Source organism: Setaria viridis, chromosome 3, assembly GCF_005286985.2.
Source record: "Setaria viridis chromosome 3, Setaria_viridis_v4.0, whole genome shotgun sequence".
Taxonomy (NCBI): Eukaryota; Viridiplantae; Streptophyta; class Magnoliopsida; order Poales; family Poaceae; genus Setaria; species Setaria viridis.
Genome location: NC_048265.2, coordinates 48,925,151 through 48,940,982, shown reverse-complemented (window position 1 = coordinate 48,940,982; position 15,832 = coordinate 48,925,151). Strand labels below are relative to the sequence as shown.

The 15,832-nt window shown below is 48.2% G+C and overlaps 3 protein-coding genes and 1 pseudogene across 3 annotated transcripts; 1 reads left to right on the top strand and 3 right to left on the bottom strand.

Annotated features, from left to right (window-relative positions):
• Positions 1-1,857: 1,857 nt before the first annotated feature.
• On the bottom strand, positions 1,858-3,149 carry LOC140222308 (uncharacterized). The gene is made up of 3 exons (XM_072292473.1): positions 3,090-3,149; positions 2,130-2,372; positions 1,858-2,067 (listed from the first exon to the last, which is right to left on the bottom strand). Exons 1-3 carry the CDS (start codon positions 3,147-3,149, stop codon positions 1,858-1,860), a joined length of 513 nt encoding a protein of 170 aa, XP_072148574.1.
• Positions 3,150-4,314: 1,165 nt separating this feature from the next.
• LOC117849720 (DNA-directed RNA polymerase III subunit rpc8-like) lies at positions 4,315-8,940 on the top strand (annotated as a pseudogene).
• Positions 8,941-9,255: 315 nt separating this feature from the next.
• LOC117849721 (uncharacterized) lies at positions 9,256-11,241 on the bottom strand. The gene is made up of 2 exons (XM_034731368.2): positions 9,701-11,241; positions 9,256-9,580 (listed from the first exon to the last, which is right to left on the bottom strand). The coding sequence occupies exons 1-2, from the start codon at positions 10,086-10,088 to the stop codon at positions 9,465-9,467; spliced, it is 504 nt and encodes a 167-aa protein (XP_034587259.1). The 5' UTR covers positions 10,089-11,241; the 3' UTR covers positions 9,256-9,464.
• A 1,643-nt stretch (positions 11,242-12,884) lies between these two features.
• Positions 12,885-14,877, bottom strand: LOC117849722 (uncharacterized). The gene is made up of 2 exons (XM_034731370.2): positions 13,330-14,877; positions 12,885-13,209 (listed from the first exon to the last, which is right to left on the bottom strand). Exons 1-2 carry the CDS (start codon positions 13,715-13,717, stop codon positions 13,094-13,096), a joined length of 504 nt encoding a protein of 167 aa, XP_034587261.1. The 5' UTR covers positions 13,718-14,877; the 3' UTR covers positions 12,885-13,093.
• Positions 14,878-15,832: the final 955 nt, after the last annotated feature.

The following is a 15,832-nucleotide window of genomic DNA, read 5'->3' as shown; positions in this document are numbered from 1 at the left end:
ATAGCTCGGCGTAGGGAAACAATGACTCATCGAATGTGATGTGTCGAGAGATGATGATACGGTTAGAATCGAGATCAACGCAGCGGTACCCTTTGTGATGAGCTGAATAGCCTAAGAAGATGCACATGGCGGAGCGAGGCGAGAGCTTATGAGTAGTTGTGGCGGAAAGGTTTGGATAACAATGACAACCAAAGACCCGTAGGTGCTCATAGGATGGCGCGGCGCCGTATAGAGCCTCATGTGGCGTGCGGGAAGCTAGGGTCTTGGTGGGAAGCAAGTTAAGCAGGTAAGTCACGGCGTGTAGAGCTTCTACCCAATAGCCGGGGGAAGACTTGCCTGGAAAAGGAGTGACCGAAGAATGTTGTTCGCTATACGAATGATGCGCTCAGCTCAGCCGTTTTGCGGCGACGTGTACGGGCAGGACATGCGGAGGTGGACGCCACGAGAGAGGACGAACGTGCGGGCGCTGGAGTTATCGAACTCACGACCGTTGTCGCACTGGACGGCCTTAATGTGGTAAATGTGTTAGATTTCAGCCGCAGCGGAAATGTCCAGGAAAAATGTGAGCAATCATCGAGAATGATTAAATAGTACTTCAAGCTCGAGATGCTAGGAACAGGAGATGTCCACAAATCACAATGAATGAGATCAAAATTCCTAGACGCTCGAGAGGATGACACCCGAAAAGGAAGACAGGTGTGTCGACCAAGCTAACACGCATGACAAAGAGACGAGCTAACGTCTTTATTACATGAAGGTAAAGTGGGCGCTAGACGGGTGAAAGCGTCCTGCCCGAGATGCCCGAGATGAAGATGCCAGATCGTGGAGGAGACACCAGCAATGAGAGCAGCAGCCACAGTAGGAAGGTGCAGGGGGTACAGTGGTCCTGAACTATTGCACCTGACGATCACGTCCTGAACCGGAGATCCTTCACAGAACAACCAGATGGGTCAAATTCAACTGAGCAGTTGTTATCGGTGGTAAACTAGCAAACAGAAATAAGATTTTTAATAAGGTTTGGGGAAACAAAAACATTATTAAGATATAAAGGGCCAGGAAGGACAGTTGCGCCAGAGGAGGTGACCGGGAGTAAAGAACTGTCACCGACAACAATAGCTGAAGGAAAAGGGTACCGCTGGGAAAAATTATGTGAAAGAAATTGAGGATCGGATGTCATGTGTGAGGTAGCACCTGAATCGAAGAACCACTCATGCTGCTACGGCTGGTTCAGTGTCATAGTGCTGAAGGTGGAGGCAAGGGGTTGCTGATCCCATGACGGCATGCTGATGGCGGAGCTGGCGACGGACGACTGGTACTGCGCCTGCTGGAGAGCCATAGCCTGAGCGGCCTGGTACGCCTGAGCCTGAGCCTAAGCTGCCTGTGCTGCCTACACCTGAGCGGCCTGGAACTGGGCTGCCTAAAGGGCCTAGAGCTGCGCCTGCTGGGCTAGTGTGTGGAAATGGGCCAGCATGGCCTATGGCACCTCGGGCTGCAGAGTCTGTGAACTGGGCCACATCTGGATGGCCCCAGTCCACGGGTTGTGGAAGGACGGCCAGGGCGCGCAGTTGGAGGCCCCCTGAGGGGCGCCCTGCTTGGCGCTGTTAGGGGGGACGCTGGCTGGTGCTGCCGCCCTCGCTTCTGGTGCTGCCTTGATTGCCACCTTTGGAGCGGCTGCCGGAGCTCCGTTTGCGATGAGGCTTGGACGAGCCACCCCCGAAGGCTGAGCCACCTCCAGAACGAGGCTGCTGCGAGGCCTGGGGCGGCCGGGCTGACAAGGAGGCACCCGGCATGGCGGCGAGGAGGGCAGTGGAGGGCATCGAGGACGGCTGCGTGGAGGTGAGTTCCTCAAGTAGCAGGTCATTCCAAGTCTCCAGGAACGTTGGAGCAGTCGGCTGCGGCGAAGATGAAGGCTAATGGCGGCGTACTTGGGTTGAGGCCGCGGATGACGTTGATGACGAGGGAACGGTCGGTGACCGGCTCGCCAAGCTCGTCGAGAGCATCGGCCATGGCCTTCAGACGGCAGCAGTAGTCGGTGACGGAGAGGTCACCCTGGACGAAGGTGCGAAACTGCGCGTCGAGAAGGAGGGCGCGTGTCTCCCAGTTGCTAAGGACTCGACGGCGAGCCAGACGGAGCGGGCGGTGGCGCCGGGTGTCATGACGGTGTCAATGAGGTTGTTGGAGAGAGTGCCGTAGATCCAAGACCGGATGACATGATCCATCCAAGCCCAGTCAGGGTGACCAGGAAGCGGGCTGTCCTCCAGGACGTGGGCGTCGAGGGAGAACTTCCCGACGGTGAGCAGGAACTGCTCGTGCCAGCGGGCGTAGTTGGTGAAGGCGACGTCGAGGATGAACGGGACAAGGCTGCGTATGTTCTGGACCGCAACAGCTTGGGCGTGCAGGTTCAGAAGGGGCGGCAGCTTCGTGTAGCAGCATGCCGTCGTGGATGGGGGGGATGGCACGACTCTTGTGGTCGTCGTCGTTGTCGATGGTAGGGGCGCCGGGTGACGGGTCGGCAGCCTCGGCGGCGCCGTGTTCCCGGGCAGCAAGGGCTAGGGCGTCGTGGAGGCGGGCATCGGCGACATCGCGCTCCTGGACGCTTGACGACTGGACTGAAGGTCTCGTCGAAATCAACTCCAGGGCGTTAAGTGAAATCGCGAAGAACCCATCTAGCCTAGTACAGCTCAAGAGACCCGTCTGAATGGAATTTGTGCTTGAATATCCATTTACCGATGATGACATTGGCACGAGCGGGACGAGGCACAAGATCCCATGTGTTGTTCCGAAGGAGTGCGCTGTGCTCTTCTTCCATAGCTACCCGCCAGTTTGGATCGGCAAGGGCGCTACGGAATGTCTTTGGAATTGGTGACAGTGGCGCGGTGTGGAACAGGGCAAGCTGTCGGAAGCCGAGCTTAGCACGCCCGTCGACACCCAATCCCAAGATGTTGGCAACTTCTGGTGCTCCCGTCACCAATGATTCAAAGTTTCACAGTCTCACTGGCACCTTGCAGTACCTCACCTTCACAAGGCTAGATATTGCTTATGTCGTTCAATAGGTTTGCCTCCACATGCATAATCCACGGGAGCCTCACCTTGCTGCCCTGGAGCGCATTCTTCGGTACATCCGCGGGACATTGCACCTCGGCCTTCATCGGCGACCGTGCTCAGCTCAGGATTCCCTGGTGGTTAACTCTGATGCGAATTGGGCAGGCTGTCCCGACACACGGAAGTTGACTTCCGGATATACGGTCTTCCTTGGTGACAATCTGATTTCATGGTCTTCCAAGCGACAGCCAACCGTCTCCAGGTCCAGTGCCGAAGCTGAGTATCGCGTCGTGGCCAATGCAGCAGCCGAGGCCACCTGGTTGCGCCAGTTGCTTCAAGAGCTCCATACACCACTTCGCCGCGCGTCCCTGGTCTACTATGACAACGTCAGCACGGTGTACATGTCCTCCAGCCCGGTTCAGCATCAGCACACCAAGCACATTGAGATTGATCTTCACTTCGCTCGGGAGCGCGTGGCTGTTGGGGAGCCCCCTGGAGTCCTAGCGCTAGGTATCAGCTAGGGGAGCCAGCCGTATGGGCCGAGCTAGGTATCAGCTAGGGGAGCCAGCCGTATGGGCCGAGCTGGGCTGCAACCCAAGTACACATACACATTCTAACATAAAGTATAGGGTAATTTTGGTAAACGTGGTTAGCAAACTCGCATCCCACGATTTTATGTTATATAGGCGCTATAGGCATAACAGATTGCATAGATATAGAGTTTATAAAATATTTTAGCCGGATACAACTCAACCAATGTTTATCTCTACCTCTGGTCTATCTCTAACTGACCGAGACCTTCTTCCTGGTGCAATACTCTAGCCTGCGCCTAAGCTTCTAGAAGGAGCTTTCGTTCGGCCTCTTGATCTGATCCAAGACCAACACAAGTAGTTTATCTAACAGCCGCTCTTAATCTTAATCTTAACTCGCCGCTCTTAATCTTAGCTCGATTTCTTAACCATATTAAGATTGCTCCTGAACCTTAACATGGTTAAGAACCATCCCGGCGTGGTGGGTGGAGGAGAAACGGCGGAATCAGGGGCGAATCTATGGCCCAGGCTGCTCGGGCTGCAGTCAGAGCGAGCTCACGTAATCCCTTTAACATATGTGGTGTTTAGTCTAACAAAAGAAAGTTCAGGAGGTAAGATCAGACTGTTTTGAGTTTGAATCAGCAGCTTAGTCCGAGGTGCAGCCCTATTCGGATCCGCCCCTGGACGGAACCCCGAGAACCTTTCCGTCCCTGGTCGTGCTGCACGCCGGGACGGCGGGCGGCTCGGGTCGTCGCGCCGCCATTTATCAGTGGAGCAGAAAGCGGGCGGGTCCGTCACGGCCGTATTTTTGCCCCAAAGTCCCAAGTCACAAAGGCCTGACCCAAATTAATTCGCGGCCCAATTGAGCTTGACGAAGAAGGCCGGCACAAACTATGGAGCCCATTTGCACCCCAATGAGTCCGTCAGCATCCCCCGCAAAACCCTATACCTCGCGCCGTCTCCGTCGCCGTCTCTTCCGTGCCGCCGTCGCCGGCTCGCCGCCTCCTCAACGCGCGGGCCGACGCTGCGCTTGCTCCCCGTCGTTCCTCGCTTGGAGCAGCCCGCCGGTCCAGGGGCGCGCCGGCGCCGCCTCCAATCCTCCACTTGGCGCACTCAACTCCGGCGCCTGCTCACTCGATTGGCTCCGGTGGTCGGTGGTTCTAGGCGGGCAGGATGTTCTCGCTGAGCCTGATTGAGCACGACCTGCCGATGCCGCCGCACCTGCTGAGCCGTCCCCTCCCCGACGCCATCAAGGCCGAGTTCGAGAGGCTCTTCTTGGACAACGTTAAGCGGATTTTGTTTTTCTTTAGCCGTAGAATCAGCATTGTTGAGCAAAATTTGCTCGGAGTGTCAGAAATAATCGATTGAGCCCTTTTGCTCCAATGTTGGTGGTTCCTAAATGTGTGTTATCTGTTTGCGTTTGGTGCACGAGGCAGGTTATCGCGAACCTTGGGCTGTGCGTGTCTGTCTATGATATCCAGGAGAGGGCTGCTCGATCTATAAAGTAATGCGTGCCTTACTTTTGTTTATCTCTTAGAGTTCTTGATATATTGTGCTTGCCTTATAATGTTTTGTGGAAGGAAAATTCGGGAAATACTGCAATTCCCAGACACACTTTAATTGTGTGATTGATGTCAAGATGTGAAATCCAAGTTGTATTTAGCTTTTATCCTGTTTCGTTCTTGTTGGTGCTCACTAAATTACTCAAAACCATTTCTTAGTAGTCTTACTGTTTGGTTGCTGTGCTTGAATGACCATTCCTTAGTTTGCTTACCGTTTGGTTGCTGTGCTTGCATGAAAACAGTAGCTTTTGTGGTTGATCCTAGAAGCTGTGTTGTTATGGTGGTTACTTATCCTGTCAATAGCTTTTCTTCTGTTCACGTATGAGTATGATAGCTACTTGCCCATCACTTGAACTTGAAAGGGAAAATATGCCCAGTTTCCTGGCATTCCTCTCTTTCCGATAGCCTTGCCACAGAGGCACTTACAATTTTATTTCAAACCGTGATGATTCCCAATCGGTATTTTCTAATTGATCCTTTAGTTTTCATGCTAAGACCCAGTTCTGTTTGAGGGTGCTAGGCCTTGTATTTCGATACTGTTACAATCTGTGGCAAATGAAAGTAGCTTGTGGTGTCTAGCTGGTGCTTCAGCTGTCCATGAGCTAGTCATCACTCATCAGGCCGCTTATCCTTGACACTGGTCAGGTTGTGTATGGTCGAGGTCGAGGTTCTAGTGTACATGGCATGTTTGCGATTGGACATCTCTGGGAGTTGGCTGCCGGCCTCCCCTTGTTTTCTTTTGTTGTTAATAAAATGACACACAGCTCTCCAACATCTTTCGAGAAAAAAAATATATGCTAAGATCCATTTCTTCCCTTTGTCGAAAAACAATGTTGATTATTTCTTTGATGTGAATCTGTACTCTATTTGTTTTGAGTGTTGCTACTTGCTAATGACTTGATTTCAGCAAAGTTATGATAGACTCTTTATAACTAGAATTGCGCATCTTTTTAACAGCATGTCCCTTTCTTCCAGTATTGTATAATTATAAAATATCTGATCTCTGTGAAGTCATTGAGTTCAATCCCAAGGCTTCCTACACTTTGCAAATCATGCTTAACTGCTTACGTTTCCTTGTTCCTGTTCTGGATAGGTTTCATTTCGTCTGCTGATGTTCAAGCCATTTAATGGGGAGGTTCTTGTTGGGAGAATTAGTGGATACAATAATAAGGGGTTGCAGGGTGAGTTCACTTTGAAGAACTGCTTGGCAAGCAATCTCTTAATTCGTAATTGATTGAACTTGTCTAGCGTACTTTCTGATCATGCATTGTAGTTTTCTGTATGATTTTGCTCTGCAGGACCAAATCTAATCTCTAAGCAAAGGACCAAATGTCTTGGTTCATGTATAATCCTTGCCATGCATGAATATACTTTAAGCCTATTGGCCTAATACTTCCACTCTAGTATTTCTGCTTGGAGATATTAATATCTTTTTTATGAGCATTGTATATTTCCTGGTTGCTATGAAATTGGAATGCTCCATTTCTGTTCTGACAATTAAATGAGACATCAAATACATATGTTATCATCGTATAACTACATTGGTTTTAGCTAACAGACCTCCTTTTGCAGTTTCTCTTGAATTCTTCAATGACATATGCATCCCTGGACATTTGATGCAGTATGGCACAGTGAGGTTGGGCACAACCCTATTTGTTAATTTATTGTTGCAATACATAAATAACTACTGTTATTTAATACTGAGGTTATTATGTGCTTCAAGAGTTATATCATACATTTTAGTTTTAGTTGTCCGTATTAACATTTCATTTATTCTTCATTTACATCTCAAGTGTGACCTAAATCATGTAAGTTATCATGTCAGTGTACTGCATTCGGCCATGATTGTGTGGACTGTAATGCCATGACATTCTCATGAATCCCTGAGAAACTGAAATGAAAAATTACTGGAAAAGGAGAACTATGCTAGCTCTTTCCAGGAAGTAGATAGCACTTTCATAGAAGCTAAAAGAACCTTAGCTTAACTAATTGCATTGATGAAACACTGATCTTTTCCTCTGCTTCCGAAGAAAGTATTTCCAGTGTAAAGTTCAGTATATTTTCTTTACTTCTCATCTTTTGTTCAATGCCCATTGGATTTCCAGGGGACCAGATGGTAGGTGGATGCTGAAGACTGAAGATGGTGATGAGCTATATCTAGATCTAGATGATGAGGTTTTTTTTAGCTCTATTGTGTTTTTGTTTATTGCAAAGCAAATACTACTTCCTCAGATTACTGCACACACCAAACTCATGACCAATGCAATCGCTGTGCAGATAAGGTTCTTGGTATCTGGCACAAAGTACCCGCCTATCCCAATTGAGCAAAAGGCAGACGACCCACCATTTTCCCCAATGCAGATTGTTGTAAGAACTGTTTCCTGTATTCATATAGTACATATGCCCAGCTTAGCTCTGTTTATATTCATGAATAGTCATTTCTGTCTAATATCATGCTTTGGATAATGATTTCCATGGTTTCATCTACATTCAGGTCATTCTGTACGATAAATTCGTAAGCACCGCTTCAAGTTGTATTTACATAACATTTATTTGTTGTTATATCTTATAAGCTGTGCTTCTGATATGTTACATCCAATTTGGTGGCCTGATATGATATAGAACATATGTTGGAGTGAAGCCCATGTGGGCCTTATCCCTTGGCCCACTAAGTCTCATGTCTTTCAGTTTTCATGAGAAACATTAATCTCAATTCCCAAGTTGCCAACGCATAGCACTCTGTGTTTACATATAGGAAGTGGAGAGGTCACATAAAGCTTGTGATTGATGGCAAGGCAAAGGCTATTCATACAAACATGCTGGCATGCTTTTGTATTTTTGGGTGCATAATTCTTAACATGTGTCCGTATCTGCATCACTTCTTGTCATTGCCATGTGGAACGTCTCATCATGCCATGTCATCATGCATGGTGTCAAACCTAACATGCTTAACACATGATTACTTGCATATTCTATACACCGAAGTCACTGTTATTTGCTATGCATTCCATGTCATCATGCACGGTGTCAAATCTAGCATGCCTAGGACACAATTCCTTGCTTGCATACGCTATATAAATAGCATAATGCACAAGTTTTGTAATGGTGACAAAATCCCATAATCTGAATCGTGTTGTGCTTTGAATTTTGATTCCTTTGATCTGTCAAACATAGCATCTTTGTGTGCCTTTTGAGAGAGTTATTCTTTTATCATGCTGAAATTTGTCCTTTCATGCTTTGGTGAGTAACTGCGGTAGTAATGCTTTTGCAGGGAAGTATTAAAGGAGATGGTCTTGGTCTTCTTGCTTGGCGGGCAGCTGATGAAGAGGAGGGGGAGGAGGTGGCAGAGCAATAGCATCATGTTGCTTCAGGGATATCTCTGTGTAGTTTACAAGCTCAGCCTACTAGCATGTTAGGTAATTGTATCTAGTAGCAGAATACGGCATTTTAGAATCTATATGTTTTATTGCTTCGAGCCATTTCATGTAAAAACTGCATATGAAAAGTAGGTCAGATTCTTAGGGCAAAGCATGCATGTACTACCCAGAAGTTTTCTGAACAATTCTGTGTCAGATGTGTAATCTGATAACGGGGAACGCTCCGAGGAGCAGACCAGCACCAGGGAAGTTCAGTTTCAACCAGGGTACTTGGTGTTACCTCCAGCAAGCAGCCGGGTAAAGGATCTGAGAGTGATGAAAGCAACATTTGTTGTATAATTTCCTGTGAAGTGTAAACTGGTGGACAATGCAATTCCCCAGCTGCAGTTTGGCCTCTGGAAAATGGATGTTTGCGATATATTCAGAGCTTCTAGTTGGGTCAAATGTTTGGTGTACCTGGCCTCTTGTTGAACAGACCGTTGTTGTATTTGGATTCTACCGTAGGTGTCTCGTGGCCTGGCCTGCTTTGAAACAAATTTTTGTGGTGTCTGTGGCTGTGCCATTGCTGGATAACATCGCAAGTGCCAAGTCGTTAGAATCGTCTGTATAAAGACGTACAAAAGTCATTGCGGTCGTTAGAATCGTCTGTATGAAGAGATACAAAAGTCGCTGCATCGCTGTAAACTCGTTGCAAGAGAAACTGGAGAAGCAAGCTGATAGATCAAAGTTTCAGAGTAGCAGCTGTTAGCACTCCAAAATTGTACTATTAGTATAGAATAATACTGAGTAACATACACTTATGGTAATGGTGCCCAATAAACAGTCTAAACTGGATGTCGCCGTAATTTTACATGTTGTATCTTCAATTTTCAAACTGTTCTCCATTCATGTGTGTGTATTGTTGGTGCTGCTGAATGAGATTGAAGACTGGGGGGCCTGTTGGCTTGTTGGCTTCAGTAGGTGACCCTGACGCCGTTGTATCTGAGGATCTCGCCGACGAGCTCGCCCTTGCCGGAGCCGACGTAGCGGCCGACGATCTTGCCGTCCCTGATGAAGACAGGAACTGCAACTGCAACAACATCATTTCCCACTCCTCAAATAGACGACAGTTCTCTTAGTAAAGTGAGGCAGCCTAGGCAAACTCCTAAAGCGCCATTTGTAATACTGCATGAAGAAAGATAAAGGTTACCCAGAGTTGATGGCAGAAGCAACTGTTGCCCAATATTAGTCCCGTACAAGAGTTTTATTCTCTGCTCGTGGCAACATAACCATGCCTTGATGACTGTTTCTTTATCATATACTTCATCCTTTTCTTGTTCAAGGGCCCCGCTGATGGTCTGAAGATGTTGGGATATATCAGCATCCACCAATGGCGTCAGTTGCTTCAAAGATGAATGTTCTTCATGAAGGTTGCTCTTAATCACTGGATGTGATCCTGAATCCAACTCCCAGATCAAACAAAGCTGAGACACCAATTGCTCTGGCATCACAATATTTTCTCTCTTATCATGTTCTCTCATCTCGTTGCTGGAGATAAACATAAGCAGCGGGCATCCTTTAATTGATACATCTGCCATGCCTTCTGGCAGACAAAGTAATGTCTTCAGGTTTGGTACGTCCCAGATCACCAGTCTGGAGCAATGCCTAAAGACCTCGGTGTTGAGTGGTAGACCTTCTAACGCAGTGCAATCATGAAGTCCAAACAAGTCCAATTGTCAAAATATGAACCCTCTAGTAACCAGCTTGGGTATCTGTCAGATTTGTAACCCTCGATTGCAAGGCCCTGCAATTGAGCCGGTGGCCTCAGACCTTCTAGAATGTCCAGATGTAAACTATCCTCAGCATGCGAGTCACTCTCATTGCTCCAGATAAGTTCCAAATGTTCAAGATATCTTTTCTTATGCAGCATCATCTCTGCAGCTTCATCCTTTCTAGTGACATTCTCGAGATTTGTAATAGATAACCCACCAAGCCCATTCATGTCCCTCAGCTGTCGCGGCTCATATCCTTTCTGCTTTTGCACACGGAATTCTTCAAGATTTTGCAGCGAAGTTAGCTTGCCTATTTAAGGAATTTGAGGCAGCTCTGCATAAAGTCTTTTCCTGTAGGATCCTTCACGATATGGTTCAAAACTTAGTAACTTACTTAAATTGCATAGTTTCTTAGGCAAACTCTGAACTCTGTAACTGAACAGAAGGATCTGCAAGTGGTAAAGAGTGCACAAAGATGCAGGAAATTCTGATATTGTGGTTTGAATGACGTTCAAATACCGAAGGTGCTTCAACTCACCAACAGATTCAGGTAATTTTTCTTTGTTGTAAAAGCACATAGAGAGAACACGTAGCCTCTTCAGATTCTGCAGTACCTGATGGAAAACATCATCTGCATCATCCACCAGAGGACCAATACAGATAACAGTGCGCAGATGGTGTAGCTTGCAGATACTTTGCTTATGCTGCTTCATGCTCTTAACATGGACTTCCTCGACGGAGCGGCGCCGGACTTGCGCGCCAGGAACAGCTTCTTGAGCAGCCTCAGCATCATGAGCAGGCCCATCCTCCGCTGCCGGACGACGGCGTGCTTGCGCGTCTCCGCGGCGCCTTCGTAGCCGTCGCCAGCGAACCAGGACTCCTTCGTCGCCGCCCACGACGGCGTCCCCTTGGTCAGCGGGCACGGCTGCGCGGCCCGGGCGAGCTCCTCGTTGAAATCCTCCCACAGCATGTCCATCTTGTCCTCCACGGCGAACCTCGCCGAGCCGTGGTGGTGGCCGTCGTATCCTCCCAGGTGATGGTGGTGGTGGTCGCTGCCGGCGGCGTCTTGCTACTCCACGGCCGAGAAGCTCCTCCATTGATCGTACCCGTGTAGTTGGCCGCCTCCCGTGCTCGAATCGACGATGGCCTCTTGGGATCTGGCGGCAGCTAAGAGAGGGAGAGGAGAACAGAGGCGGTAGCCTCCTGGGCGTCGGGAGGATGACGACGGGGACACGGAGAATAGTGGGGCGCCTGTCGCGGCTGCGACCGATGGGTTCTTTCGTAATTAGATCATGCTGAATATTCAATGCGATACGGATTAAACTTTAGCTCAGGATCCAAACACCCCTAAATATCCCGTGGAAGACCGGAAATGATTTTTGCTGGTGCTCCCGTTCCAACTAGTGCACAATTGAAATTGAATTTTCAGGTAAATTCCACCCCACTCGTTGTTGGTTCGCAGCAACTTGGAAGAGAAGCTGGAGGCCCAACCGTAATAATGGGCCATGGATGGAGAGGAAGAGGAAGGAAGGGAGTTAGTGTGTGGGGCTAACCTTTTCTTCCTTCACATGTGGGCTGCTTTTTCTTCCTTCGCTCCCTTCTCTTGTGCCAAGGTGACGACCGTTTGTCATCGATTTTTTTTTCCTTTTGGAGCTTTTTTAATTTGCACACCTGCAATGCAAACAAAACTGGCGTGCAGGCAGCAGCAGCATCACGCTGAAATTTGTCCTTTCATGCTTTGGTGAGTAACTGCGGTAGTAATGCTTTTGCAGGGAAGTATTAAAGGAGATGGTCTTGGTCTTCTTGCTTGGCGGGCAGCTGATGAAGAGGAGGGGGAGGAGGTGGCAGAGCAATAGCATCATGTTGCTTCAGGGATATCTCTGTGTAGTTTACAAGCTCAGCCTACTAGCATGTTAGGTAATTGTATCTAGTAGCAGAATACGGCATTTTAGAATCTATATGTTTTATTGCTTCGAGCCATTTCATGTAAAAACTGCATATGAAAAGTAGGTCAGATTCTTAGGGCAAAGCATGCATGTACTACCCAGAAGTTTTCTGAACAATTCTGTGTCAGATGTGTAATCTGATAACGGGGAACGCTCCGAGGAGCAGACCAGCACCAGGGAAGTTCAGTTTCAACCAGGGTACTTGGTGTTACCTCCAGCAAGCAGCCGGGTAAAGGATCTGAGAGTGATGAAAGCAACATTTGTTGTATAATTTCCTGTGAAGTGTAAACTGGTGGACAATGCAATTCCCCAGCTGCAGTTTGGCCTCTGGAAAATGGATGTTTGCGATATATTCAGAGCTTCTAGTTGGGTCAAATGTTTGGTGTACCTGGCCTCTTGTTGAACAGACCGTTGTTGTATTTGGATTCTACCGTAGGTGTCTCGTGGCCTGGCCTGCTTTGAAACAAATTTTTGTGGTGTCTGTGGCTGTGCCATTGCTGGATAACATCGCAAGTGCCAAGTCGTTAGAATCGTCTGTATAAAGACGTACAAAAGTCATTGCGGTCGTTAGAATCGTCTGTATGAAGAGATACAAAAGTCGCTGCATCGCTGTAAACTCGTTGCAAGAGAAACTGGAGAAGCAAGCTGATAGATCAAAGTTTCAGAGTAGCAGCTGTTAGCACTCCAAAATTGTACTATTAGTATAGAATAATACTGAGTAACATACACTTATGGTAATGGTGCCCAATAAACAGTCTAAACTGGATGTCGCCGTAATTTTACATGTTGTATCTTCAATTTTCAAACTGTTCTCCATTCATGTGTGTGTATTGTTGGTGCTGCTGAATGAGATTGAAGACTGGGGGGCCTGTTGGCTTGTTGGCTTCAGTAGGTGACCCTGACGCCGTTGTATCTGAGGATCTCGCCGACGAGCTCGCCCTTGCCGGAGCCGACGTAGCGGCCGACGATCTTGCCGTCCCTGATGAAGACAGGAACTGCAACTGCAACAACATCATTTCCCACTCCTCAAATAGACGACAGTTCTCTTAGTAAAGTGAGGCAGCCTAGGCAAACTCCTAAAGCGCCATTTGTAATACTGCATGAAGAAAGATAAAGGTTACCCAGAGTTGATGGCAGAAGCAACTGTTGCCCAATATTAGTCCCGTACAAGAGTTTTATTCTCTGCTCGTGGCAACATAACCATGCCTTGATGACTGTTTCTTTATCATATACTTCATCCTTTTCTTGTTCAAGGGCCCCGCTGATGGTCTGAAGATGTTGGGATATATCAGCATCCACCAATGGCGTCAGTTGCTTCAAAGATGAATGTTCTTCATGAAGGTTGCTCTTAATCACTGGATGTGATCCTGAATCCAACTCCCAGATCAAACAAAGCTGAGACACCAATTGCTCTGGCATCACAATATTTTCTCTCTTATCATGTTCTCTCATCTCGTTGCTGGAGATAAACATAAGCAGCGGGCATCCTTTAATTGATACATCTGCCATGCCTTCTGGCAGACAAAGTAATGTCTTCAGGTTTGGTACGTCCCAGATCACCAGTCTGGAGCAATGCCTAAAGACCTCGGTGTTGAGTGGTAGACCTTCTAACGCAGTGCAATCATGAAGTCCAAACAAGTCCAATTGTCAAAATATGAACCCTCTAGTAACCAGCTTGGGTATCTGTCAGATTTGTAACCCTCGATTGCAAGGCCCTGCAATTGAGCCGGTGGCCTCAGACCTTCTAGAATGTCCAGATGTAAACTATCCTCAGCATGCGAGTCACTCTCATTGCTCCAGATAAGTTCCAAATGTTCAAGATATCTTTTCTTATGCAGCATCATCTCTGCAGCTTCATCCTTTCTAGTGACATTCTCGAGATTTGTAATAGATAACCCACCAAGCCCATTCATGTCCCTCAGCTGTCGCGGCTCATATCCTTTCTGCTTTTGCACACGGAATTCTTCAAGATTTTGCAGCGAAGTTAGCTTGCCTATTTAAGGAATTTGAGGCAGCTCTGCATAAAGTCTTTTCCTGTAGGATCCTTCACGATATGGTTCAAAACTTAGTAACTTACTTAAATTGCATAGTTTCTTAGGCAAACTCTGAACTCTGTAACTGAACAGAAGGATCTGCAAGTGGTAAAGAGTGCACAAAGATGCAGGAAATTCTGATATTGTGGTTTGAATGACGTTCAAATACCGAAGGTGCTTCAACTCACCAACAGATTCAGGTAATTTTTCTTTGTTGTAAAAGCACATAGAGAGAACACGTAGCCTCTTCAGATTCTGCAGTACCTGATGGAAAACATCATCTGCATCATCCACCAGAGGACCAATACAGATAACAGTGCGCAGATGGTGTAGCTTGCAGATACTTTGCTTATGCTGCTTCATGCTCTTAACATGGACTTCCTCGACGGAGCGGCGCCGGACTTGCGCGCCAGGAACAGCTTCTTGAGCAGCCTCAGCATCATGAGCAGGCCCATCCTCCGCTGCCGGACGACGGCGTGCTTGCGCGTCTCCGCGGCGCCTTCGTAGCCGTCGCCAGCGAACCAGGACTCCTTCGTCGCCGCCCACGACGGCGTCCCCTTGGTCAGCGGGCACGGCTGCGCGGCCCGGGCGAGCTCCTCGTTGAAATCCTCCCACAGCATGTCCATCTTGTCCTCCACGGCGAACCTCGCCGAGCCGTGGTGGTGGCCGTCGTATCCTCCCAGGTGATGGTGGTGGTGGTCGCTGCCGGCGGCGTCTTGCTACTCCACGGCCGAGAAGCTCCTCCATTGATCGTACCCGTGTAGTTGGCCGCCTCCCGTGCTCGAATCGACGATGGCCTCTTGGGATCTGGCGGCAGCTAAGAGAGGGAGAGGAGAACAGAGGCGGTAGCCTCCTGGGCGTCGGGAGGATGACGACGGGGACACGGAGAATAGTGGGGCGCCTGTCGCGGCTGCGACCGATGGGTTCTTTCGTAATTAGATCATGCTGAATATTCAATGCGATACGGATTAAACTTTAGCTCAGGATCCAAACACCCCTAAATATCCCGTGGAAGACCGGAAATGATTTTTGCTGGTGCTCCCGTTCCAACTAGTGCACAATTGAAATTGAATTTTCAGGTAAATTCCACCCCACTCGTTGTTGGTTCGCAGCAACTTGGAAGAGAAGCTGGAGGCCCAACCGTAATAATGGGCCATGGATGGAGAGGAAGAGGAAGGAAGGGAGTTAGTGTGTGGGGCTAACCTTTTCTTCCTTCACATGTGGGCTGCTTTTTCTTCCTTCGCTCCCTTCTCTTGTGCCAAGGTGACGACCGTTTGTCATCGATTTTTTTTTCCTTTTGGAGCTTTTTTAATTTGCACACCTGCAATGCAAACAAAACTGGCGTGCAGGCAGCAGCAGCATCACGCTGAAATTTGTCCTTTCATGCTTTGGTGAGTAACTGCGGTAGTAATGCTTTTGCAGGGAAGTATTAAAGGAGATGGTCTTGGTCTTCTTGCTTGGCGGGCAGCTGATGAAGAGGAGGGGGAGGAGGTGGCAGAGCAATAGCATCATGTTGCTTCAGGGATATCTCTGTGTAGTTTACAAGCTCAGCCTACTAGCATGTTAGGTAATTGTATCTAGTAGCAGAATA

What these genes read in the sequence shown, in the direction of transcription:
- LOC140222308 (XM_072292473.1), bottom strand. Translation starts at nt 3,149, where the DNA reads ATGAAGGCCGAGGTGCAATGTCCCGCGGATGTACCGAAGAATGCGCTC. An exon ending in ATGCGCTCCAGGGCAGCAAG is followed by an intron (nt 2,373 to 3,089) that starts GTGAGGCTCCCG and finishes GTTGCGGTCCAG; the next exon opens with AACATACGCAGCCTTGTCCC. An exon ending in CCGGCGCCACCGCCCGCTCC is followed by an intron (nt 2,068 to 2,129) that starts GTCTGGCTCGCC and finishes CTCGACGCGCAG; the next exon opens with TTTCGCACCTTCGTCCAGGG.
- LOC117849721 (XM_034731368.2), bottom strand. Translation starts at nt 10,088, where the DNA reads ATGGCAGATGTATCAATTAAAGGATGCCCGCTGCTTATGTTTATCTCC. An exon ending in GCTTCTGCCATCAACTCTGG is followed by an intron (nt 9,581 to 9,700) that starts GTAACCTTTATC and finishes ATGTTGTTGCAG; the next exon opens with TTGCAGTTCCTGTCTTCATC.
- LOC117849722 (XM_034731370.2), bottom strand. Translation starts at nt 13,717, where the DNA reads ATGGCAGATGTATCAATTAAAGGATGCCCGCTGCTTATGTTTATCTCC. An exon ending in GCTTCTGCCATCAACTCTGG is followed by an intron (nt 13,210 to 13,329) that starts GTAACCTTTATC and finishes ATGTTGTTGCAG; the next exon opens with TTGCAGTTCCTGTCTTCATC.